Source organism: Poeciliopsis prolifica, unplaced genomic scaffold (genome assembly GCF_027474105.1).
Source record: "Poeciliopsis prolifica strain line A6 unplaced genomic scaffold, Auburn_PproV2 SCAFFOLD056, whole genome shotgun sequence".
NCBI lineage: Eukaryota > Metazoa > Chordata > Actinopteri > Cyprinodontiformes > Poeciliidae > Poeciliopsis > Poeciliopsis prolifica.
In genome coordinates this window covers 556,507-581,421 of record NW_026562431.1, presented here as the reverse complement: position 1 = coordinate 581,421, position 24,915 = coordinate 556,507, and the positions used below count along the sequence as shown (strand labels likewise).

Below are 24,915 nucleotides of genomic sequence, written 5' to 3'. Positions count from 1 at the left end.
TTAGGATCAGAACATGCATTTTCTGGCTGACGGCATTCTCAGCCAATCCCTTTCTCGTCTCAGTGGTTTGTTAGAAAACATTAGTGAACAAACACTACAATGGAATGAGCCACATCAAAGCATCGTCAAAAGTACAAAGACTAAGCAATTCTCATTTTATTAGAATGGCCCAGTCAAAGCCTAGGCCAAAATCAAATAAAAAAAAAATCTATGGCAATGGATGAGTGTTTTAGATTTCTACTACAAAAACTTCAAAAACCGCCAGTCGGTTTTAAATTTACCTTCCAATTGATATTTATGAGCCACTCAATGTTGACCGATCTCTGTTCCGCTGTAATGTGACAAATTTAGGAAAGAGAGCTTGAAGGGTTTTACAATATCAACTGAAAACTATTTAACAATTACTAAAAGTCTTTTGAGAAAAACAGCAAATCCCTGAACATCAGAGTTTTTACAGCTGCAGAACCAGAAGTCCTGAATGTTACAGCATCGATTCACACCGAGAAGCTGCGGAATCAAGAGCAGGCTGGCCTAATAACACGCACACACACACACACACACACACACACACACACACACACACACACACACACACACACACACACACACACACACACACACACACACACACACACACACACACACACACACACACACACACACACACACAAGCACACACCCACACACACACATACACACAGAACGCCTACCAGAAACAAACAGTAGTGAGGAAGGGCTGGACGTTTATCGGCTCAGTCTACCAACAATTCTCCACAAATCCAAACCCTGAATTCAGTTAAACTAAAAAATACTTAATTTATCACAAATGGAAATTAAATGTCACAAGTCACATCCTCAAAATATCTTCAAGAAGGGTTGCCACGGTTGCACATCATAACAATGTGATGCTGTGGGTTGGAAGGTTCTACAGAGATCTAAAGACAGTAGCTGTATGACCGAAGCGACATGCTAACAGATCAGTGACTGGGCAGTAGAGACGGTATCCCACAGCAACATGTCCTGGGAATGCCATCAGTCGTTAGCATGAACTGCTAATCCAGCACATTTGCTTCTGCTGCTCCACCATAAAGTTCCATAAACCTCTGCTGTATGGTTGGAAAGCTAGGCAGAGAAGCTAGAGACAGGATGTGATTGGTGGAGGAAAAGTTTGAACTTCCTCCTCTCTCTGCATCCATGAAGCCTCTTTTTAAAACTCCTCTGGGATTTCAGGTCATAGTTCAGGTCTTGTTTGAACTTTGGAAACGCTAATGAGCTCCAAAGTTCATTAATGATGTGTAACTGTTGCCACGGTTACACATCCTGACAAAAATCCATCCATTTGCACCCCAAATTGTTCAAATATGCAGTGACTCAGCCAAACAAATTGTGAACAAAAGTCTACAAACAGAATAAATCAGAACAAACATAACAGAGCTGCTTCACAATGCTCCCACCAGGAGAGCTGAAATAAACTGGGATGTTAGCATGAAGACCCACTGAGACTTCAGCCCAGATCTGAAAGGTAAAAGGAAAAAGACGTTCCTACCTGAGCAGAGGACGCCTTTGTGTCTGGCGCAGGAGAAGTCGTCGCACTCGCAGAAGCTTCCGTAGATCTTCCCGAACTCGGACTCATAGCAGAGGCACTGGTTGCAGCTGCACTCGCCACGGCCACTGCAGACCTGCTTGCCTTCGGCTTCCCGGCAGGCGCTGAGGTACATGCTGCTGGCCTCGCCCTCCTGGCACTCGCAGTGGGCACCCAGGTAGCCCGGCTCACACCGGCAGGTACCGCAGTTATACATGCCTGCAGGGTGGAGGGTTTAGTCAGGGTCCACTCCATCAGCAGTGAGTGCAGTACTTCCCTTAAAACCCTTTTCTTTGTAGTTTTTTTTTTTTTTCCTGAATTTTGCAGATAGTAGGACTATTTCGTAGACATTATCTTATATCTGAGAGACGTCCTAATCTTCAAGGTTTCTGCCTCTGTCTGGAACATTCCTGATTAGTCTCAGACCTTGTTACCCATCAGTACCGCTCAGTCACTGGGTTTTCCTCCAAGTTGTAAAGAGTTAGCAGTTTAAAAATAGTTTAAGAAAAGCTCTGAATTTCAGCTAAGAATCTCTTCATAATCATGTCAAAGCAGCCATTAACTGAAGCAATTTTGGGTCCTTTTCTTATTAAAAAGACAAGGTTTCTTTACAGCTCTGCCTGCTGTTGGATGAAGTGGAAAACACTGGTTAGCTCATTACAGCAGCAGCTTGATATCACATTTTATCACATTATAACCACAAACTTAATTAATTGTATTTTGTTGGGATTTTATTTGGTAGAATGAAAGAAAGTGGCCAATTGTTATGCTTGTTTTCAGAATTTTTCCCAAATAAATTTGAAATGTAGCACTAATAAGAATTGACTCACTGCATGTTGTCTGGTTTATGTCTCTACCAGCTGCAAACATCTACAAACGGAACTTTTTACCCAGTTTTCATTCCAAAATGCAAGAAGCTGTGTCAGATTACATGGAGAGTATCTGAGAAGGTCCATTTCCATGGTCTGCCGCAGATTGTTAGCCGAATGAAGGTCTAAACTTTGACTGAGTCATTCTAATAAATGAATATCAGATAATATTGGCCTAAGGCGTTCAGTTGTGTTTAAGATTGCCGACCTGCTGTAAGGTGATCTCTCTTATGGAGCCAGTAACGGGTTTCTTTTTATGGCTCTCCTGTCTTAGGTTCTACTTTACTGTGTTGAGTAGCTCTGTCACATGAAGAACAAGTAAAACACTTTGAATTTTACGAACAATCAGAATAGAATGTTACTGTGACAAAGTGTGAAATATTTTTAAAAAGTGGCAGAACTTTTGTAAGACACTGCAGAAATCAGCAAAAACTGAAGCTACCCTGCTGAGAGACAAGTTGGAACATTAAGATATTATAGGTACAGATTTAGAGGAGAAACAAAGTAACACATGGAAAGAAAAGAAGAATCCAAACTGTCAAAGACAAAAGCAAAGCTGCTGGGTTCACTCACGACTGCAGGTTTGGTCATACAAGAAAACGTTAGATTTAGTCGGAAAGTGTTGACGTTAAAGTTCTAAAACTTAACCTGATCTGATCTCTGGTATGGATTCTGCATAACAAAATTCATAACAAATTTATTTTGGGCTCAACTGTTAAAATAATAAAAGTGTGATATTTTCTAGCTTAAAAGCTTTTTCATAAAAGCAATTAGGTTTTATTGCTTTCAATGTAAAGCTTTAATGCAGCTTTACATGTTTCCCCTTTAATAAAATTTCTGCAAATTACCCGCCATCATAATTTCATCCAGCCTGACTGATCTGAGCTCCAACAAGCTGTGTCACCTTCACCATCCTGATGCTCAATCTGTTCTAGCTCCGTTATCTTGATGGCGTTGTGTTGGTGCCATTTTAGTGTTTTAGTGTTTGTTTTAGTGATTCATCACATTTTTAGGCCCTCTGAGTTTTCTGTTTCCTGTTGGAGGGATGAGATGTTTCCAGCAGTTTCCTGTGAATATCCCAGCCCACCAGTCCAATTATAGAAAAAGGAAACAGCAATAAGCCTTGGTTTATGTAATCGGGGTTTCCTGTAAAAAATAAATATTGGTTTATTTTTAATTGAACATATTTGGTATTTTTTTGTAATCACCCAACAGATTATTATGTAAAACTAAAATCACAAAAAAAACTGAGAATTTATTATTTCTGTGCAACACGAAAATAAGCATGAAATATTTACAAAATAGATTATTTTGTTGGAATAGAATGTGAATGGTAGAAAACTTCAAACGGGTTTCACGTGTGAAAGAAAGGCAACTACATTACTGAGTGGGGAGCCGTGAGGGACGGCTGCTCTCTGAGGCAGAAGTATGAAAGATGCACCTCTGGGGAGGAGATTGAGGTGGAGCTTGGTCCACCCAGGTGTTTCACACAGCTCAATGGTTGCCATGGGAGATTAAAGGATGCACAAAAAGGTACTAAAGGCAACACTAGGTGTGTTTTTGATGAAAAAATAAAAGCTAAAAATGTTGATGTTCGATAACGCTGCCACTTTAAGTAGCATAACTCACATTGCTTCATTTACTCCCTCTCTAACAGAAATGTTTTATGTTCAGTGAAAGTCGGTGTCACTGGTTATGTAATGCAGCAGGATGTGATGTCATCCAGGGTGTTATGTGTGTTTGATGACCGTACCAATGGAGTTGCAGAGGCTGCTGTTGACCTGCGCCGTCCGGCTGCAGCTGCAGTCACACTGATAGTCCACAGCCACCTCCAGGCGGTCCTTAAACCCCACCGGCTTTATGGTGAAGGTCTGGTCAGTGCCGCGGGGCGGGCAGCTCCGAGCTTCCACACTCACATCAAAGGACACCTACCAACAGGACAAACAGTCAATAGAGTGCAGAATGCGCAGAAAGCTCCCCCTTTTTTTTTTGCCAAAAGCAAAACAGGTGGATGGGTGAACCTTGTGTGACCCTGGCCTGTTGGTGTGGCTCTGGTTCACACAACCAAACATCCATCTGATTACACCCAGGAAGGAAATCCTGAGAATGTTTTGTTTCAGCAAACATCATCCATCCTAGATATCGGTTTTAGTCATGACAGTGAAGCTCAAAGACGTTTCTGGATCTGAACCGGAGTTCTGAGATAACAGCAGAGTCCAACTCTAATTAAAGGGTGTTCATATCCGTATCACAGAGCCTATTTATACACACCCTGCAGAGCAATGAGTGAGAGGAAACACAGAAATATTCTGTTTAAGTTAATAATGCTACTCAAAGAATTTCTATTAAATGCATTTACTTAAAAAGCAACCAGGCATCAGGTTACTGACTGACTGTCAGCACAGAACAATTCATCTTATAATCTGAATCTGTGTAGATAAGTGTTTCTTATTTCCAAAGTCAAGAAAAGTGGCAGAGAACAGTAAACAAATCCCACAGATCTCACTGTGTTCTATATGATGGAATATGTTTTTAGGAAAGACTGTTTCTAGTTTGATTTTGTTTTTTGTGGGTGAGGAAAATCTGAAAGTGTTGTAGAAAAAATAAATAAATTCTACCATCTTAGGTGTCACTAAATAAACATAAAACACATCCACAGTTTACCAGGACTTCAAGATGAGGTCAATTAAAGTAGTCATGCTTTTTTTTTTGTAAACAAAAGCCAAAAGACAGACTAAAACCCTGACCTGATCAAACACATGGCTCATAAACACCTCTATGAGAGCAGGAGTTTGGGGTGTTTGTTGATCATGGAGTCCCTTTCCAAACTGTTTAGAGTTCATCGTTCTGCCTTGAGAAAGATTATTCACAAGCGGGAAAAAATAAATAATTGAAGATGGCTGCAGACCACGCAAGACCAGGAGACGCTACTAGGAACCCACTGGTAACAAGTAAAACGCCACAATACGAGACATCACATCGAGAAAAGGCCAGAAGAAGTTCTGAACAGACCATAAACTCCTTTGTCCAGAGTGACTCCCAGAGGTGGGGTCACTCTGAACAGGTCGCCAGTCTATCATAACAACAATAATACATAATGTTCAAATTTCCATATCTGCGCATCCCTTCCCATAAATAACTTCTGTCTTCAGTAACTTTCAGCTGCTTGCCTCATTTGTCTTTCATGACTTAATTACATGTTTCTTAACTTCGAATTATTGGGAAAAAACAACTGACCCAGAAGGTCAAGGACAACTCCAAAGGTCCTCCACAATAATAAACTATACAAGATATTATTCTTTGAAGCTGATTCTGCATTTTTCTTTTTCAAATTGCACAATTTTGTGGTTAATGGAAGCTTCTGCGTGTGTGAACTAGCTGGTCTAATTCAATATTAATTGTTGTACTAAGAAAATAATCCAGTTTTCCTCAGAAGCTTTGAAGCAAAGTTCCATAAAAACGCTCAGATTCCAGCATAATGCTGATCTCTTATTTATTAATACACAGGTAAATGATTGCTCGGTTATCTTTTCTGCTGTCAGCATCTAAACGCCCGGGCAAATTTCAGGGCAGTTTCCGGGGAGGGGGTTGAGGGACGGGACATCTGAGATGAGCAAACAATCGGAGCTCAATCAGAACAGGAAGAGGTTTGGTCACATGCCACAGAGAAACCCCCTCTGCCCCAACGCGGGAAGCTTAACAAGCTAACGAGGCTCACAATTAAATTTACAGTAAATGTAAGTCAGGAGGAGAATGGTCCACACAATCATGTGGCTCATTGAGAGAGCTGAGAGGATGTGATAACACTGATGGGGGCAAGAATACAGTCAGGGACAGAAGTTAGACTGTACTGAGAATATCTGTTTTCAATTTTATGATCTGAACTACAGAAAGAACCAGAATGAAATCCAAGTTACTCTGAGTTACACTTAATGAAAGAGACTGGAGGTGGTTCTGTGTAACAGAAAGTGGTTGGGTTAAAGAAACTCGTGATATAAGAATAGGACGAGGGGTTGGGATGGGTGTGTATGTGGTGGGGGGTGAGGGGGGGGTTTACCATGGATTCATCCTCTCAAATGATGGAATTCTTATGACTACCCTAAATTCAATTAACTGCTATAAAACCAGATAATTAGGGCAAACAAAGCAGCACACAACTAAACTCAAATGATGCAGATTTGCTTTGACTAAAAAGCATCTGCATGAAAATAAAAGCAGCCGTTACTGCTTCTCCTGCCAGGACGAAGCGGCCCAGCCAGCATTCTGATTTCCTTCATGCTGGGCGGTCTCACAGGCCCGGTCGGGCCCGCTTCTGTGGGACGCCATTGAGATGCAGCAGCAGGCGGTGGCCCAGTGGAGAACACTGGCCTCCAGCAGGATAAAAGACATCAACCAAGAGCCCCTTTCCATTCATCCAGAGTGAATCGTCCGGGCTCATTCACCAGCTTTTCCCATCCCAATGCAGTCCAGGGAAATAAAGTATTCTAGTGGAGGGACAGAGAGGAGGATTCCTCACTGTGAGGCTGCATGTTAGAGCTTGGCCCTCCGCAGCATCAACAATAGATTCAAATCTCATCCCAGCCTTGAACGGAATAAAAAGTGACCATGAAAGCCTTCTAGATGCTCAGCAGTCCCCTCTGACACTGGCCCAGCTGACGGAGCCAACAGCCAGCAAAACATTTCATTTGATGTTTAACTCCCATCTGCAGACTCAAGTCGAGTTTATTTGTATAACACAATCAAACCACAAGGCACTTCGCAGTGCTTCACACCATAAAACATAATTCAGTCACAATTATGAAGTAAGCAAAACATTATATTTTTTATCAAAACCCATAATCAAAATCACCAAACAAATGCACATCAAATATATTGATCAATACCTCAGTTATGAATCAAAAGCAGCTCATAGTCTAGTTTTAAAGAAACTCAGTGTTTGGGCTGTTTCAGAGTTTTCTGGAAGCTTGTTCCAGATTAGATTAGAACTGAATGCTGCTTCCCCATTTTCTGGTTCTGGTTGTGGTGATGAGTAGGCTCACTCTGCCGAATCAAAAAAATGCCAACAGAAACAAATTTTTATTGGTACATTTATATTTGGTTCAATTCTGTAGGAATGAGCTGCTCATAGCAGCAGCATGCTGGGGCAGATCTGTTCGTTTAGCTCCGATTTGTTTTTCTTGTAGACTTTTGTTCATCATTTTTTTTAGTTGAGTCATTGCATGTTTGGACAATTATTCCCTCTGGTTCTGGGTGCCAGCAAGGATATAAAATGTCTGCGCCTGTACCAGAGACTCGGACTGAGCCGACATCCTGGTAGTGACAAACTGTCACGATTAATAAAGAATAAATACTGCAGCATTTAGGACATCAATTATAAGTGAGGCATAATCACCATGCAAAGTGTTAAGTTGGTATTTTACTATAGTCAAAACCTTTTGTGCATATATAAACATATACTTATGCATGCTTACAATTTTCATGTGCATATCAACAATTGGTAACAATTGTTGATTAAAATTGTTATCACTTTTAATCAAAGTTTCATCCTCTTTTCCCATCATCATAATTTCCTTATTCTCCATTTTATCATCTCAGCAACGAACATCCAACAGACCAAGACTATTATTTTCCTGTAGAATGTAAACGCATGACAGTTCAGTCTGAACAGTCTCTCAAATATAGCATGAAAGCAGGTCTATGATATTGTTTGTGAACATAATATTACAATGAAAATTGTGATATAATTTATTGTGTGGCATTCCCCAAAACCCTGGTGTAAAACAAACAAACAGTTTTACACCAGCGTAAAACTGGTGTAAACTGGTTGAAGGAATTACAAAGAAGTTCCACACAGTCATAGAAACACGCTTTATCTCAGTTATGAGCATAGATCTCACCGTCTACAAGCTCCTATGTATGATGCTTTCACATCAAGAGCAACAGGTTTAAATATGGGAGTTTCAGTACAGGTAGAAATGCCATTCATACCAATAGTTCCCATGGTTACAGCAAACAGAACATTAGTTGCATCAAATAACTACCACGGCTTAAGGACATGTCCTCCATCATCTGGAAACATCAGATAGATTTAAATTGAAAGAAAGAACTGACAAGTTAATTATTTGGAACTGGACCAGGCATTCGGACTGAAACTGGGCTGCAGGAGCAATAGGTGAAAACTGATCAGTTTAAGCTCATTTTGGTGACACCAAGGGGTGAAAAGGCAGAGTTTTAACAGTTTTTCATCCTGATTGTGCAAGTTTCTAGTAATACTATGATGGAGCCTGAACTGACAGACAGCACCACTTTGTCTTTTGACAAAAGACTGAACGCAGATTAAATACTTTCTTTAGAACACTCAGCAGGTAGACGTGGCAGGTTGTTTGTTACTAAGAATGCAGAAAGTTTAAAGAAAGGTTCAGACTGAAATCAGAAGCACAAAAGGTGGTTAAAGTGACCATGTTCCAGCAGGCAAATACAGATTCAGAAATTCTAGCTTAGTAGCAGATATATAAGTTTGAAGGCTGAAGGAAAGATAACAATGTAGCCAAAACATTCAGAAAGATTTCTGGGACAAAGTTTCTGTTAGCAGTGAGAACAGCACTGAAGATCTTCTTGATTCAGGCATGTCCTTCCCTTTCTTTTGTTTTGTTTTAACAACTGAAACATCAGTGATCTGCATCTTTATAACAATGTGCAAAAAGAAAAAAAAAAACTTTAATGCAATTAATCAGCCTTTTTCACTGTGCTTACTTTTATGACATTTAGTAACATAAAGCCTTCTCTTCCACCCCTGGTGTAGCAGGAAAAGACAGGCAGATCAAACAGGTTTGATCAGATGACCTGCTTGATCAGGTTATTGTTAGTAGGAAGGCGTGGCTGATTGCTATCCGGTTGGATCAGCCTAGCTAAGAACAGTTGGGAAACTGAGTCCTGCGTACAGTAATTTGTTAGCACAGTTGGTAACCCACTAGCATAGCATTGTTAGTAACTGGCTAGCATACCGTGTTTAGGAACTTGTGAAAATAACCTCCTAGCACGGTTAATAACCTGCTAGCATGGTTAGTAACCTGATAGCACTGCGAAGGTAATAGCAAGCTAGTGCAAAATAATCCCCTAGTGTGGTTAGCAGTGTTGTATAAAGTACTGAAATCTCAGAGTCAAGTAAAAGTATAGGTACTTCTCCAAAATATGACTTTGATAAAAGTCCAAGTTACTGACTGAAATGTTACTTGAGTTAAAGTCTTAAAGTATCTGAAATGTCTTGTACTTAAGTATGGAAATTACTGTAAAAATGGATGTACTCAAGTAATGTAATGGAAAGTATAAGTAAAAAGTAAAGCAAGGCAAATGCAGTTTGAATGACATTTTTTATATTTTGATAAACTTGTCAAATACACTTAAAATAATGTATACAACCAAGTGCAGGCAAATGAAACCTGCTAATAGATATACCTACAGGCATCATTTAGTTAAGAAAATTCGGTGCTTTACCTACACCACAAGGTTAACTTAACCTGCTTTACAACTGAACCAGCTTCTTAGTATACCCTCTCGGACAGAAAATACAAAGTTTTTGTAAGCCTTAAGTTTTCCCTTTAAGTAAGGTCAGTGCTGAAAATGAGAAAAATAAATAGTCAGTACAGAAAATATGGCCAACATGAACAAAAAAAGCCGTTACGATTACTCTACTTCACAAACTATAGGTGCACAACTGGTCATTATGTAAAAGAAAAAAAGAATTGGGAGGGAAATGCAGCTTATTTGACATCTGAAGAGGGAGAGCTTTTTTGTTAACTTGGTGTTTAATGGGAGAAGCAAAACAGGTGCATCCTATTGGTGGTGATGAACAAGCCCAGGCAAGTCAGCTACCGACTTTGTTGCAGTCAATCAGTAGGTTGGGTCAAAACACTTGCGTTTCTCTCACTTTTTTGTAACGAGTAACATTGAAAATGTATCGGAGTAAAAGTATGCAATTAAGTTTGGAAATATAGTGAAGTAAAAGTGAAAGTTATCAAAACTTTTCATACTCGAGGAAAGTATGAAGTTCTCCAAAATATACTTAAGTAAAGTAGTGAAGTATTTTTACGTTGTTACTATACAACACTGGTAGCATCTTGGTAGCACAGCACAGACAATAATCTGTTATTGTCTGTGCACAGTTATGAACTTTCTAGTGTAAAATAGCCTTGTAGTGCAGTTAGCGACCTGCTAGCATGGTTAGTAACCTGCTAGCATAGTGCTGTTACTAACCTGTGATCAATGTTAGCAATCTGCTAGCATAACACAACACATTAGTCACCATAACAGCAATAGTTATAGTGCATATCAATATCAACCCAAATATTCACATTGGTGCATCCCTACCACAAAACTAAACATGTTTTATGGCATTTGCTTAAGCCCTAGTCTCTAAAACCTAAATGACATACAAAGCTGATCCTATTGTGATTTGACCTTATCTGCTGACCAATCAAAAAGTTAAAATAAATCAAGATTTTCTCTCTGAATACTTTCCTCTTCCCTTCCTACAGCCTTGTTTAGAAGTTGTGAAACAGGTAGAATAAAAAAGGTCTGGTAGCAGCACAACCAGCTGAATCAGAGCCGCTCTCTTTAAATCCACAGAAAATGTAAAGAATATTTGCAAATGAAATTTTACACCGCAAGGCTTTATTGTGTCATTCAAGTAAAAGTAAAAATTAGATCAATCAGCTGTAACCACACCATACTATCATGCACTCAAATCAGTAGCCTGCCAGCCAGTTAGCCGTCATGTGCTGGTCAAAAGGTGTAATTTGGGAGACAATAAGCTATAATCAGCATGTATTGTTTAATTAAAAATAGGAATGCTGTTTGCTTCAACGTCAGAGCAGCAGCATTCATCAGATACAGGTCATTAAACTGGAGATTTCTCTTGGACTGTGCTGCAGCCTGAGTGGTTTAGGTCTTAATGGTGACCAGAGGAAGCCAGTGATAAAGTTTTCATAACCCCAAAGCAGAAAGCACTGCCAGGCTGGAAGATCTCTCAGAGGTTTCTCTGTGGCTCACTGCATAATAAAACATTTAGAGTGTGAGTGGAGGTTTGGAGAAGGACTCACCGTTTCTCCAATCTTCAAGTCTGCACACTTCCTGAAGCCTGGCAGCGGCTTCCCATCCTGGCAGGTGGCAGTGAAGGACAGGCTGATGTCTTCGGGGTGATCCGACACAGACAGCTCCACTTTGGACCGTATGTTCTGCGGATACAAAAAGAAAAAAAAGAAATCAGGAATAAAAAAAGTTTTAAATAGATGATTAAAAGCTGGGCAATAGATCAATAAAATAAATTGTGATAGACACGTAATCAATATCAATAGATAAAACATCCAAGAGAATTCAATAACTTCACTGAACTCCGATCCAGAACCACATAGCATTTTGGGAGTTGTAGGCAGAGAAAAGTCTTTCGCAACTCATACTCTCACAGTGAGCTAAGCAAGGAGGGTGGCATCAGCTAACTCATTCTTTGGTCACCTAGCAACAACCTATTGAGCAACTTGCGCAGCCTCATAAGGGGTTCAAAATAAAAAAACGGCAGTGTGCAGTAAAATGAGAAAATGAGTTTGAGAGAAAATTTAGGATAAAACAGAAAAGACGGAAGTTTGGCAGTAATTCAGATATTTCTTTTAAAAAAACAAATCAATAATCATCAATATGGATTGACAAGCTGTGATTTGTTTTTCAGCCGTATCGTCCAAGATGATTTCTAAAGCAGTAGAGGACTTTGAGCAGCTGTTCTGGAAGTGGAGGAGCATTGACATCCCATCCTGCTGGTTCATGCCCGCGTGTCTCTGGGTGAATAATAGAGTGGAAAAGAAACATGAGGAATGTGTTTTTTTTACACTCAGTTTGACCACAGCTATGAGAATTTCGCGTGGATGCACGCTGCAAGTGGAGTGTTGCAAACAGCCGCATGCAGCTGCAGCTGCACTGTACCCAGAACACATAGGAGGCATTCCCACGCACATGGAGGAGATGTGAAGTCCCTGCACTGACCCAGAGCACCGTCGCACCGAGGCATCGCCGCAGCGGCGGCTGCAGCCGCTGACCCCAGGCTGCTTGATACAACGTGGCAGCTGGAATGTTAATGCCTCCGTGTGTCAAAGGTCACCGAACCCGCTTCTGTCACACATCAGAGATCGAAACTAAAGGCGGCTTGTCCCGGCTGAGGAGAACGTTTTACACACCCACGCAGGAAAACATGAGGCGAAGCTGCACACACGCACCGCTTCATGAAATGCGTTTCATAAAGACTCAATCAGAAGAGAGTCTGGTTTCAATTTAGAGCCCAGACAGGAAGAAGAGGAACATGCTGCACTCAGAGAAAAACACTGGCGGTATTTAATGCAGAGTCCAGCAGGACACACACACTGAGGCAGCGTCAGAGTGTGTATCCTGCTGACATGTGGGTTCCTACAGATCCTCCCAGATGGAGGCGTGAGCCATAGCGCTTTATTTCATCACCAACACGGCTGATGACCTGTCAGAGGAACAGATCCGCTACCTTCACAATGACACCAAGATCCAGATTAAGGCTCAAAAAGTTAATTGTGATGAATGATTATTGAAATAATTGTCAACTAATTTAGTAATTGATCAATCGTTAACTGGAGTATAGTGAAAGAACACCCCCTCACAGCAGTAGGAAAGCTAAAACTGGACAATAAATATGCATTTCAGATAAAAAATCTAGTTTGAAAAAATTATGCATAAAAAAAAGAAAAGAAAAAACAACTCTTCTAGTAAGCACTGTTTGTTCTCCAATTATGAATCTGATAATCAATAAAATAATCAGCAGATCATCCCTGGTTTGTACAGATGTCGAGTCCAGCCAGATTTTTTTCATGTTGGTGTTTTTACCTCTATTATCAGTTACAAATGATCAAGTGACGCTAAAGTAATGTTATTATGTTGATGCATCTTAGCCAATAAAATGTTTCCTTTCTCAATTAAATTATTTGTGTATTTGCATTTTCTCATGTGTTTCTAATACTGAATGGAAATGGGGGGAAAAAATCTGCAAAATGTAGCATTTTTAAATCTGGCAGAATAAATCGATACAATAATCAATTTCTAATATAATGGTTACCTGCAGCCCTAAAGCAGAACATCTCCATGGCTGGCAGAGACTATGAGTTTCCTCCCTGATCAGCAGTTTTCAGTTTCAGAAAACTGTCGTGAAGAATTTCACTCTTTAAAACTTTCCTTCAGTTCCTTGAGGGTTTGAAGACAGCTCCAACCTAAGCCTTTTACAATGGATGGCAGAATATAAGGAAAATGAAATCATGAAATTTGGCGATGACTACATCAACTGCAATAAGTCCAGATTTTCTGGACTAAAGGACTAAAGGTCCAACACTCTGTGACCTTTAGTATTTTTACGCAGTCATTTGTGTCAGGAATGGATGCCTGCAGCAGTGAGACTCCCTCCAGCAGGCTGACGGTGTTATTAGCTTGCAAGGTGTGGATTCCTGACATTTGGAATATGATAACCAAAAAGCACCTGAATTCCAAACAGTTCTTACTACTGAACAAAAACAAACATTAATACGTTCAATTCAGTGCTGAAGGTATTCTAAAACTAAGTCAAAAAGATGAACCAAAGTGAGGACACAACTTCAGTAATTACAGCAAAAAACGAGAGATCAGGTCCAAAATCTGGGAGTAATGATGAACTCTTTATGTGGCTCTGAACATTTGGAGTCATATAATGACAGTTACAAAATCGGCCTTCTGCCACCTGAAGAACATTTCCAGGATTAGAGGACTAATGTCCCAGAACCATCTGGAGAAACTCATCCATGTGTTTATCTTTAGTTGCATTGATTACTGCAACAATGTCTTCACAAGTCTAAAAAAAAAAAATCAATCTGACAGCTGCAGTCAATATCATATGTGTTGCAGAATGGAATGTCAATCAAGTCCATGTGTCTTTGAAGCAGACAGGTGAATACTGATGGGTGAAACAGCTGATGAAACCAACCATATGAGATTCAATGTCTGAAAAGTCTCTGACTTTTCTAGAACATTCTTCCTCTCCTGTCAGGAGCTGTAGCGCCACTGACAGAACAGTGAGTTTCATGTCCTCCCCCTCCTCTTATCAGATGGATGCATCCTGAGCAGACCTACACAAACACAAACAGGAAGTCAGGCTCGCTCCACTCACGTTGTAGGCGGTGATGATCAGCTGGATGACGTTCTTTGAGTCCTGGTCCAGGATCTCAACTGTGGTTCCAGGTATGAGAGCTGTGAAATTCTGAAAACATAAAATCATTAGAAACAGATCAGAAAAGAATCAAAACACTGAGAACAAAGATGCTGTTGGATGCTCACGGAGGGATGAAACGTACCTTGTAAATAACGTAGAGCCGTTTGGTCACAGCGAAGATGAGGAAGATGTTACTCTCAGCCAGTTTCTCTCCCAGCAGAGCGAGGGATGGATAGTCCTACAGAGAGGGAGAATAGTGAGGCATTGTGAGTATTAGAACCACATGTACTGCCAATGGATTACAGTTCAATCAGACAACGCTCTGAAGCTCACAGTGAACTTTTGACCTCAGGATAAAAATAAAAGTTGAGATGTTGTCGCCGCTGCACCCTCCTATGTCCCACACTGATGTGTTCATTATCTCTGGAAGCTTTTGTGTCTCTGATCTGATGTACAAGCAGAAATCTAATAGATCAGGAGCAAAACGCTGCCGTCAGAAAGTCACCTCGCTGGGAAACAGAGTCCAACTGTGTGGAGTTTAAACTCCGTATAAATCCAGCTGTCCTGTTTCCGCCTTCAGGTGGTGAGAGGACATTAGAGGACAAACAGCAGACGGCTCAGAGAGGTAGACTCATCACCTTCTATGGTAAGGTCTGATGATTCCAGACAACTGGAGACTTTCTGCTGTAATCCTAGGAAGTTGCGTTGTTGTTTGGTTAATGTCTCATGTTGGGACACCTGGACTTTTTTAAATGAAACAATGGAGGTTTCTTCTCTGAAGAAGTGCTGAAAGCTTACAGAACATTTGGTTAGTTCCATGTGAAAGTGACTCATTGGTGAAAATTGACCTCTCAGACCAACCAATATTAAACAGAAGAGGTAGATTTCATCTTTCCGACATCTACCATTCTGTCCTGGCTTGTCTCCACCGGCAGTGGTTCAGCAGGGCGGGACCAGAACCACTCACATGGCGTCATCAGGAACATGTTTGGATCGTCAAGCAACAAGGAGCCAAACGTTGATCTGAATAGAGGGCGGGGCTTAACCAACCCGTTAGAGACTTCAATGGGCTTGTTAGCGTGGTCGCTATGACTACAACAAGCTTGTCTCACCCAATTCAGAACTTGGGTGAGAGGGAAAATGTCTTCAAAAGCAAAAGAATGAGATTAATTGCCTTTTATTCAGTAACTAGGATTACTCATGTTGTTCTGTTGCAAGAGTTTGGACCAACAAGGTGAAGACTCAGATCCAGGCATGGCACAAACCTTCTCTGGCCTCTAATTAAAATGACTTCAAAGTTTAGGTGTAAGATGGGAAGTTTTGTGGTTTTTATACACAAACACCTTAATATTGGTAACCGGTCCAATGTGTGGTTGGTCAGTGAGGTAGAAACATGTCAACACAGATGAGTCTGTCTTAAAGAGGAAGTCCAATACATCAATTAGAGAGACAGGCCTACCACAGACAGTTTCGATCATCTTATTATTATAGACATGAACCATTGTGTTTTAATCACTGTCACATGCCATTACAGCAGACCCCCATCCACTGGTTCAGTCGTCATCAATTTTGCAAATCCAAGCTATTCCTGAAAAATCTGCCTAGTTGCAGATTTTTTTGTGCAGCCTATCTGAAACATTGGAAAGAAAAGAAGCTGAAACACCTCGACACATTGCAGCCTCACACAATACTGACGGTCATTTGCAAAGCAGCAAAAGTATCATTTATTTTTGCCTGGCAGTTATTGGCTACGGTATCACTAAGATGGTTTTCACTGTGTATTAATGCATATTAAGGTGTATTTGGTGTGTGAACAAATAAAATAGACAGTAATAAGTATTTTCAGAGGGGATCTCATGTATTTGCAGATTTTAGCTGTTTGCATGTAGCTGTGGCCCTTAACCCCAGGTAAACTGGGAGTCTACCATAAGGATTATAAAGTCATTGATTTCAGAAATTTCAGATGATGTTCGAGTTTCTCTTGGTCAGTGACGTGTTCTGGGGCTTTTCGTTTTGATTTGGTGATTTGTCTCACCATCTTGGTGGAGGCGCTGTACTCATTGTGTTCGTTGAGGTGACAGCGGCCGTCGTGAGGCTGGACCAGGCCCCCCAGCCGGCCGTCCAGAGCCAGGTGCGGCACGTCGTCCGTGGCAAACACCAGCAGGTGGGAGGCCTCCTTCCTCCAGCCGATCTCCTCCTGCCGGTGTCACAGCAGAGTTACAATCACTGGAACTGCTACAGGAAGGGCTGATCAGTAAATGTTAGCAAAGCTTGAACATAAGAAAAACCAAAACTCAGGATTTGGATTTTATTCTCTGGTTTAGTTTTGTTTACGCAAAGGTCACTGATAGTTACACCTTCCCTCTTTCTAGAAAGCCTGAGAACCACTAGCACACACACACACACACACACACACACACACACACACACACACACACACACACACACACACACACACACACACACACACACACACACACACACACACACACACACACACACACTTTTCCACAAAAGACTCAGTTCAGGCTATTATCACCAGGAAACAACAGGCAGGGCTCACAGACTGCTGACTAATGCATCATGGTGCAAAAGAAACAGCGTTTCACCCAATGAGCAGAGAGAAGCCTTTTGCAGCTCTTTTGTTCTCTATGTAAAGTTCTCAGAGTGGTGGGCGGCCGGATCAGAACCCTCTGAACACTAACAACACACACACTGTTGTGGGAAGAAACTCTGCTCTGTGCATCAAACACTGTTTGTGTCAAAGCAAAGCAGCTGATCTACTATTCCCACATATAATTATTTCTGTTCATACTCAGGACATGACAGCAACACTTTATGAATCAAAATATTGTTCAACCTTAAAATGTTAAACACTTTTAATCTTGTGATCCAACCCAACACACCTGTTTGTATTTCTTGACAACGCTGCAGAAGCATTTAAATATAATCTAATGTTTGGCAAATAAATAAGCAAACCTGAGGGAGTCGAAGCCTCACTGAGGAATCAAAGCAGATGAGGGTTGAATGTAGAACATATGCTAGTGAGTGGATGTGTGGTGACCAGCTACATGGAAACTCTAAAAAGAAAACAATCTTTTTCTAATCACTGAACACACCGTTTTATACCATAGCAGGTCAGCTGCTAATACACAATCTTATTTGTAGAAGTTGTTACAGAGTGAAAAGAGTCTTCAGAAGTTAGATAAAAAAACTGTGAAAATCTTTATTTTTTTCTACTTTGTTTTAAAATGCCAGCAACATCAACCACTGAATGTATTTCAAGCTTCTACATGATCAGTTTTTTATGGTAGAACTGCTTAAAATTAAACTTTTAGAGTAATAGCTTTTTTTCTACACGCAAAGGTTCTGCCTGGAACTTATATATTCTCATTTCTGGTATGCCTGTGAGTCTGACGCACAACTGACATCTGCAAACAACGATGGATGACAAAGCAGATTGTGTCGGCTCATTGGGGTTCATTTCTGATTCCAAAAAAAACAATCTGAGGAGACGCTGGAAAAACTATTCTGTTCAAGTTGTGCTAAAAGCAGTTAGCATATCAGCGGTGCTTTTGAAATATCTCAATACTAAACATGTAGCAGCAGCACAAATGTCCCAATGTCAGCGCTTACATTCCACATTTCTAAAGACCAAAAACACTGGAGTAACCGATCCGATGGTTAAATAAGTTAAATGACGGTTTAAAAACAATAAATATATTAGTTGTTGAGCTCTTATGTCTATTTGTCAAATTATTTATCAAAAAGGGGTTTTGAATTGAGAATGTAGCTTCTGTTGTTACGATTTTGATCAAACGCTGTTGATTACAGACCCAGTAATTAACTTGACTAAAAAATTTAAAGCAAGTCCAACAACTACTTCAAATATATTCTGATTTCACAGCTATTGAATTTGGCACTAAATTCTAAATGCCTGGAAAAAAACAGGACCCTGACTTATGTCTTCCAACAGCCCAGAGCAACATAAAGAAATGCTGACAAACATAAAAAAAAAACTTAACTTATAAATATGCTGAGAACTGCAAAACATTTCTGTTTTATTTCTGTTTTTGCAGGGAAGGGACAGTGATTACATCTGAAGTCTTAAATTCCCCTGCCCCATTTGGAGAAATTTTTCTGTATTCCTGTAAAACAATCTGCACCTAGAGACTAAATCGGACCCTCAGATCGAGTACGACCTTCAAGCAGCAACTATCTGAAAGACAGCAGCTCCAGGTAATTACAAGGCAAGTCATTCTCTTTCCTTAGAAAACAATTACAGTGGGGGTGGAAAGTGGGATGTGAGTGGGCCTGCGAGCGCCTCGTCCTCCTGACCCAGGAGCTGTACCAGACTCAGCTTCCTGTCTGTAACCGTGGCGCTTTGCCTGAACGCGCAGATGAGCACAGTCCAACACAACTTTGCAACGTCACTGGAAGCATTCCAAGTAAGATTAAGGTACGAGGCGCAACGTCACCTTGCACACGGCGGCCTGCAGGATGGCGTCGAAGCCGCCCTCTGGAGCGTCTCGGTTCCGGGACACCATCTGCTTCTGCACCTCCTCGTTGAAACGGTCCACTTTGTCCGTCAGAGAGAGGATGTGGCGAAAACCAAAGGTGGGCACGCAATTTGGGAAGAGCTTGTATCTGTATAGGGAGACACAGACAGAATGTCAGGCTCTGGAATTAAACAGTAAACTCAAGTAAGTAAGTCCCAAATGTTTTGGTTTCAGAACTAAATAATAAAATACCTGATGATGATCCAAATCAGTTAATAAAAGGTACCAAAAGGTAAGAGTTGCACCGATCCGATATCAATTTCTGTATCAATGCAGATTTTTAAAAACAAATCTGGTTATAGAAAGGAAAAAATAACTTACTGTCATATTTCTGATGCAGTAACTGAAGCCACTTTCCTACTATTACTCTTAGCTAAATATGACAACGCTAACTTGAAAAAATGTGTTATTTGCTGCTGCATTATATTTTAAATGTAAAGTATAAAGTTACAATGCTTATGATTTTTTTTCCTGACCGTACCTGAACCAGTTATGTTACATATTAGCGAAGCACTGAGGATTGAACTGATGAAAATGCAAAAAAAAAAAAAAAAAAAAAAGTATCACTCACACAGCAATGACAGGAGGCAGCTGGGGTCAGCACAATGTCATTCACACACAAAAACACACACACTCAACTGAGCGGGGATATAACCTAGATGGCAAGTGATGCGTAATGGTGGTCTTACCTCCGGGGTAAACACTGTGCCCCCCCTCCCCTATCTATTCTCCTTTCTTTATTGAGTTTGCATCACCAGCTCATGTAGAAGGTTCGCCTTCATTCTGCCTCATTCTAGTAGCTGCAGCACATTAATAAACATGAATCATGTCAAACAGCAACATGAGGTGTGACTGACGCTTCAGTCTGCTGCAGGATGGCCAAAATAAAATCAAACTGCTGAGTTTCAGGCCAAAACAAGTAAAGTATGAGTATGGCTGTAAAATCACAATATTTATAATTAGTCAATTTTGATGATATATTGATTATTAACAGATATCAATAAATAACTATTGTTTTAAACGTCTGAAATTCTGCCAAACTGACCTTTGACCTTTATTGTTAAGCAGCTATGAGACAAAATGGGAAAATATGAAAGCTGCTGCGCAAGTTACTCAACCAAAGAGTGAGTGAGTTTGTTGTTGCTCACTGTGAGAAGTTGAATGGCTAAAGTCTTCTCTCTGCCTACATCCCCCAGAATGCTGTGCGGTTCTGGATCGACATTGAGTGAAATTATTGGAAATTGAATCAGATGTATCATTTATGATATAAATGCAGTTATTAATTTATTGTCCAGCCCTAATCCTGAGTGTTGCGTTTGGTCTGGTCGTGCTTCCTACCCGTTGCAGGGGTTCTCCTGGTACTTGGGGGCCGTGTAGGAGAAGGGCGACATGTTTTTATCCACGAAGGAGCCAAAGCCCAGACGAAAGTTGCTGGTCAGCTTCCCCATTTCCTCCGCCAGCTTGGTGCCCAGGTTACGGATGGTGTCCAGGTCGTCTTTCATGGACAGCGAGAGATCCATCAGGTAGTAGAGGTCCACCGGGTAATCCTCCACCTGCCGCACCTGCAGGCTGAACGCCGTCTGGTCTCCTGCCGGGGCAGAACCAACTGGTGTTTACCCACAGACGGACGGATGCCTTGCAGCTTCCTGCCATTCAGCCGGTTCTTACCTGGCCGCAGGCTGAGGGAGATCCTCTGGGGCATGATCTGCACCACGTCGTACTGGGCTGGCCCCGATCCTTTAGTGCTCAGCGGTGAGTTCTGCAGGATGGAGATTGTACTCCTGGGGTACTCTGTGAAGCGCGGCTCGCAGCCCCGCTTCTGCAAGTTTTGCTTGAGGTCGCATCGCGACGTCAGTGAGCGGCGCTTCCCGAAGTCCTGCAAAGACCAGACGCAGCAAAGTTCAAGGTGGTGGTCACAGCAGCTCAACCATCAGCTTTTCTAAATGACAAATCAGGACTCAGAGAGGTGATAGTCAAAATATTAATTCTCTTTCCAGGAAAGAGAATTAAGCTCCACATTCTACTGTATCCATGTTCGAGACTCTTATTTTGAAGGAAGAAAAAGTGCAATGCTTGTTGACCATGTGGAATAATATTGGCTTGTCTTCAGTGTGGCTGACAACACTTGTTTATGTAAAAAAAACTGATTTGTTTGTATGGCAGCATTTTTGCAGAAGAGTTCCAAAAACCAGAGAAACGGTTGCCATGGAAAACGTAATCCAGCCTCATGGTTGGCTCACAACACAGAGGTCCACTTCTGATCCTCTGCTATCCAAACTGAAGGGCTTTGTCTCTGCTATTGTTTTTACAGTCTTTAGATCGCATCTATCAATCTCAAGTTCAAAATCCAAAATATGTGCACCAATTTAACCACAACTACACAATTCAAGGCTGAACAGAAACTCCTTCCAAACACAGCTTCATAAAACCTTTATTCTGCATATCCAAACAAAACTTGTTTTCAATTTTTAAAAGTCAGACGGGAGTAAAAAGGGGATTTTTTTGTTTTTTATTACATTTTTATTAAATATTTGACGACTATAGTTGTGGCCTCCTGTTACTACAGGTTCATCAAAAAAAAAAAAAAAACAGTGGTTTGGTCCTTTTTATTTCTGACTGTTTATTGATTTGCCTAGGAGGCCATTTTGGATTATACTGACACTGAAGTGGCTGGCACTTCCATTCTCTTTGATTAAACCCATCACTAAAGCACACTGTGTGCTTCAGGGTTTTGGTTTTAGAGAACCACTGCTAGCCTTTGCACAGCTAAATAAAACACAGCACATATCTGCGGCACAATGTTTTCTAGATAAAGCTTTCATTTTACGTACAAGCTACACTTTATGTTTAATCTCGACTTTGTGTTCACTGTGTCCAGCAAGAATGTCCCAACTAGTTACAAAATGTTTCAGATAAACAGCAGAACAGTGTCTGGTGATAACAGCTTCAGATATTTGCTGATTAGTCAACATATTTTTGCCAATATGTTGACTAATCAAAACAAAAGACTAAACAAAAGATGCTTATTAAAGCAGAAAACATGCATAATACCGGTGCCTTAGTGCTGCGTATTACCTAGCAGGTGTCGATAGGACGACAGACACTTACCTCTTGTGCGCACCAGGCGCAGCTGGGGTGGATCAGGAGGCATTCTTCGCAGGACGTGGCGCTGCCGCTCATACAGATGTTGAGACCTGAGGAGAGAAGGTCAGCAGCTGTATTCCTACCGGGTACATTCAGAACAGAGGCATATGTGTTCGCTGTTATGGAGTTTTTAATCAGTTATTGCAAAAATACGGACCCACTAGGAGGATGTTTGTTAAGTCTTTGTTTTATTTTGTAGGGGAGATGTGAATCATAAGGGTTTTCTAGCAGTTTAAACTAGGATTATCCCTGTCAGGTGCTTAGTTGTTCATAAGCTCAAGCAGCACTTTTCTTTTAGTATGAACAGTGTTTTATAAATAAAATTGATTGATTGACAATACCTGACAAATAACTTTTTTTTTTTTTTTTAATCAGTGATCAAACTTATACTATGCAGGTTTCCTCCAAGCCGTTCTTCTCCAGTTGCATTGTAGTCAGTCAGAGACAGACTGTAATGGCTGCTGCAGGTCCCTCTGTCACTTGCTGCTTTACACATTTCCTTACCCAGAATCACGTCTGAGCAGAGAGCTACATCCATGGAGCAGGAGAACAACAATGTTGTTCTCTGTATGTTTCATGCCGAATTATCTCAAAGTCACACGAAACAAATTAAACATGCTAATGTTAGGCCAGCGAGCATTTCTCTGGTCCTGCAGCAGCTCAAGCAGCATCTCCATAACAAACTACTGACCAGTGATCTGCACCGGTCATCTCTTCTGCCAAATGAACCTGGCTTCATTGACAAAACTCATTTTCAAGGTTGTTCCTTTCTTCATCTAGTTTACTTACAAACTCTGATTTTTAGATAGTTATTTGTTTCTACACCATCTTTTGGAACAATAACATGTTTCACAAATCTATTTCTTTTTTTAATTTTCGGTGCGGATCCCACTCCACATCAACCAGCTAATTAACTCCAACCAACACCACATGTTGAGGTTGACATGTTACAACAGAATAAAGCGATTCCTGCAGTTCCTCCATCTGACAGGAAACATCAACATAAGGCAGCTTCTTCAGCATCCTCCGGTAGAGTCAACATTTGCCTCATCAGATGTTGTTAGTGTATTTTCTCCACAATAACCTGGACATGTGCTCCAAAATCAGTCACACCACTTGAAAATTATTTTTCATCTTTCTTCTGAATAAAGTTAGGACATCAGACTGAAGGAAAGCTGGTTATGCAAACAATGTCCCATTGATAATGACTGATTAGTGAGGAGGACAGAAGAATCGGACATGCTTAGTAAAATAGAAAATCAAAGTCTAATTGTTCATCCGTTTCCACGCTTCACATCAGCAACAAGTTAGGTAAATGAGTCAGGTAAATGATTCTGAGTTGAACCTAGCCGTGGTTCTGAATAGTTCGGGTTGTAAGTGTGTTTTGGTTCTACAGAGCGGACAGACTGGCTGCCTGCTGTTCGCTCCAGTCTCACCTCCAGCAGAGCGCAGGAACGTCTCCAGCAGCATCCAGCACAGAGCGGCTCTTCCCGGGCTCCACATGGTGTCACGGCGTCGCCAGTCAGCTTCTAGATTTCTAGACACGCAAGCAAGCACACACACACACACCAAAAACACGCGCCGACGTGTCTAGTTTCCCATCAGACCTCCCATTTGGCTCCGCTCCGGTTATCTGTGCAATCCACAGCGGATCTCGACCGCGTTGCCGGGGTCTCCTCGGATCATCCTCCCGGCAGGCAGCGCTCTGGCTCCGGGGCGATCCGTCCCTCCGAACCGCTGGTGCACCTCAGATTTCTGCTTTCTGCTTGGACGCCTCTGCACTTTGCCGACCTGACCCTACCAGACAAAACCTACACAAATGACAGCAGCTCCCAAACGTCCCTTCCGATTACATGATACTGCCGAGGCTCAGATAAGCGGCAAAGCGAGGACGGGGTGACGTCAGAGCCGATCCAAGATCAGCAGATGTCCTCCAAAATAATATCCCAAAACAATCGCGGTGTTCCTCTCCGGACCTTAATGATCCGCTCTCCCGGTCTAGTTTACGTCCCTGCTGGAATCCCCGCCTCTTCCACCTTAGGGATCACGCTGCATTCGCGGGAGCTCGGAAAAAATAGTATATCGGAAACATGAAACAAGAAGAGATCTTTTCAGCCAACAGCCATCATGATCAAATAACTGTGAAGAATCTAAATTAATTAGTTACAGCAGCATCCATTAGGGATTAACAAAGTATTTTTAAATTGAAAGTCTTCGGTATACTTGAAGAAAAAAAACTATTCAAATCCAACCCAAAACTGTTCTGACAGAATATAAAACATTTAAGTCACATGTGTCAAACTCAAGGCCAGGGGGCCAAATCTGGCCCGCCGTAGCTTTTTATGTGGCCCTCCACAGACTAAACACTAAGTGTGATTAAATATTATATTATCAATCATATCAATGCAATATTTATCTGTTTACTGCCAATTTGTATCAATCAATCCCTCCAGTTTCTTGAGAATTTAGTTGATGTATGATTATAGTCCATGATTTATGCAGCAAGTAAATAAACAG

General features: G+C 41.2%; 1 protein-coding gene across 1 annotated transcript in view; it reads right to left on the bottom strand.

Annotated features, from left to right (window-relative positions):
* itgb5 (integrin, beta 5) overlaps positions 1–24,430 on the bottom strand; it is a 50,875-nt gene extending 26,445 nt beyond the window's left edge. The window contains exons 1-11 of the mRNA XM_055059898.1: positions 23,835–24,430; positions 22,363–22,448; positions 20,923–21,130; positions 20,593–20,842; positions 19,174–19,342; positions 16,731–16,892; positions 14,838–14,933; positions 14,654–14,743; positions 11,550–11,684; positions 4,205–4,379; positions 1,547–1,801 (exon numbers count right to left, since the gene is read on the bottom strand). Of these exons, the coding sequence (XP_054915873.1) occupies positions 1,547–1,801; positions 4,205–4,379; positions 11,550–11,684; positions 14,654–14,743; positions 14,838–14,933; positions 16,731–16,892; positions 19,174–19,342; positions 20,593–20,842; positions 20,923–21,130; positions 22,363–22,448; positions 23,835–23,901 (1,693 nt within the window). The 5' untranslated portion in view covers positions 23,902–24,430. The remainder of the gene's footprint in view (positions 1–1,546; positions 1,802–4,204; positions 4,380–11,549; positions 11,685–14,653; positions 14,744–14,837; positions 14,934–16,730; positions 16,893–19,173; positions 19,343–20,592; positions 20,843–20,922; positions 21,131–22,362; positions 22,449–23,834) is intronic.
* Positions 24,431–24,915: the final 485 nt, after the last annotated feature.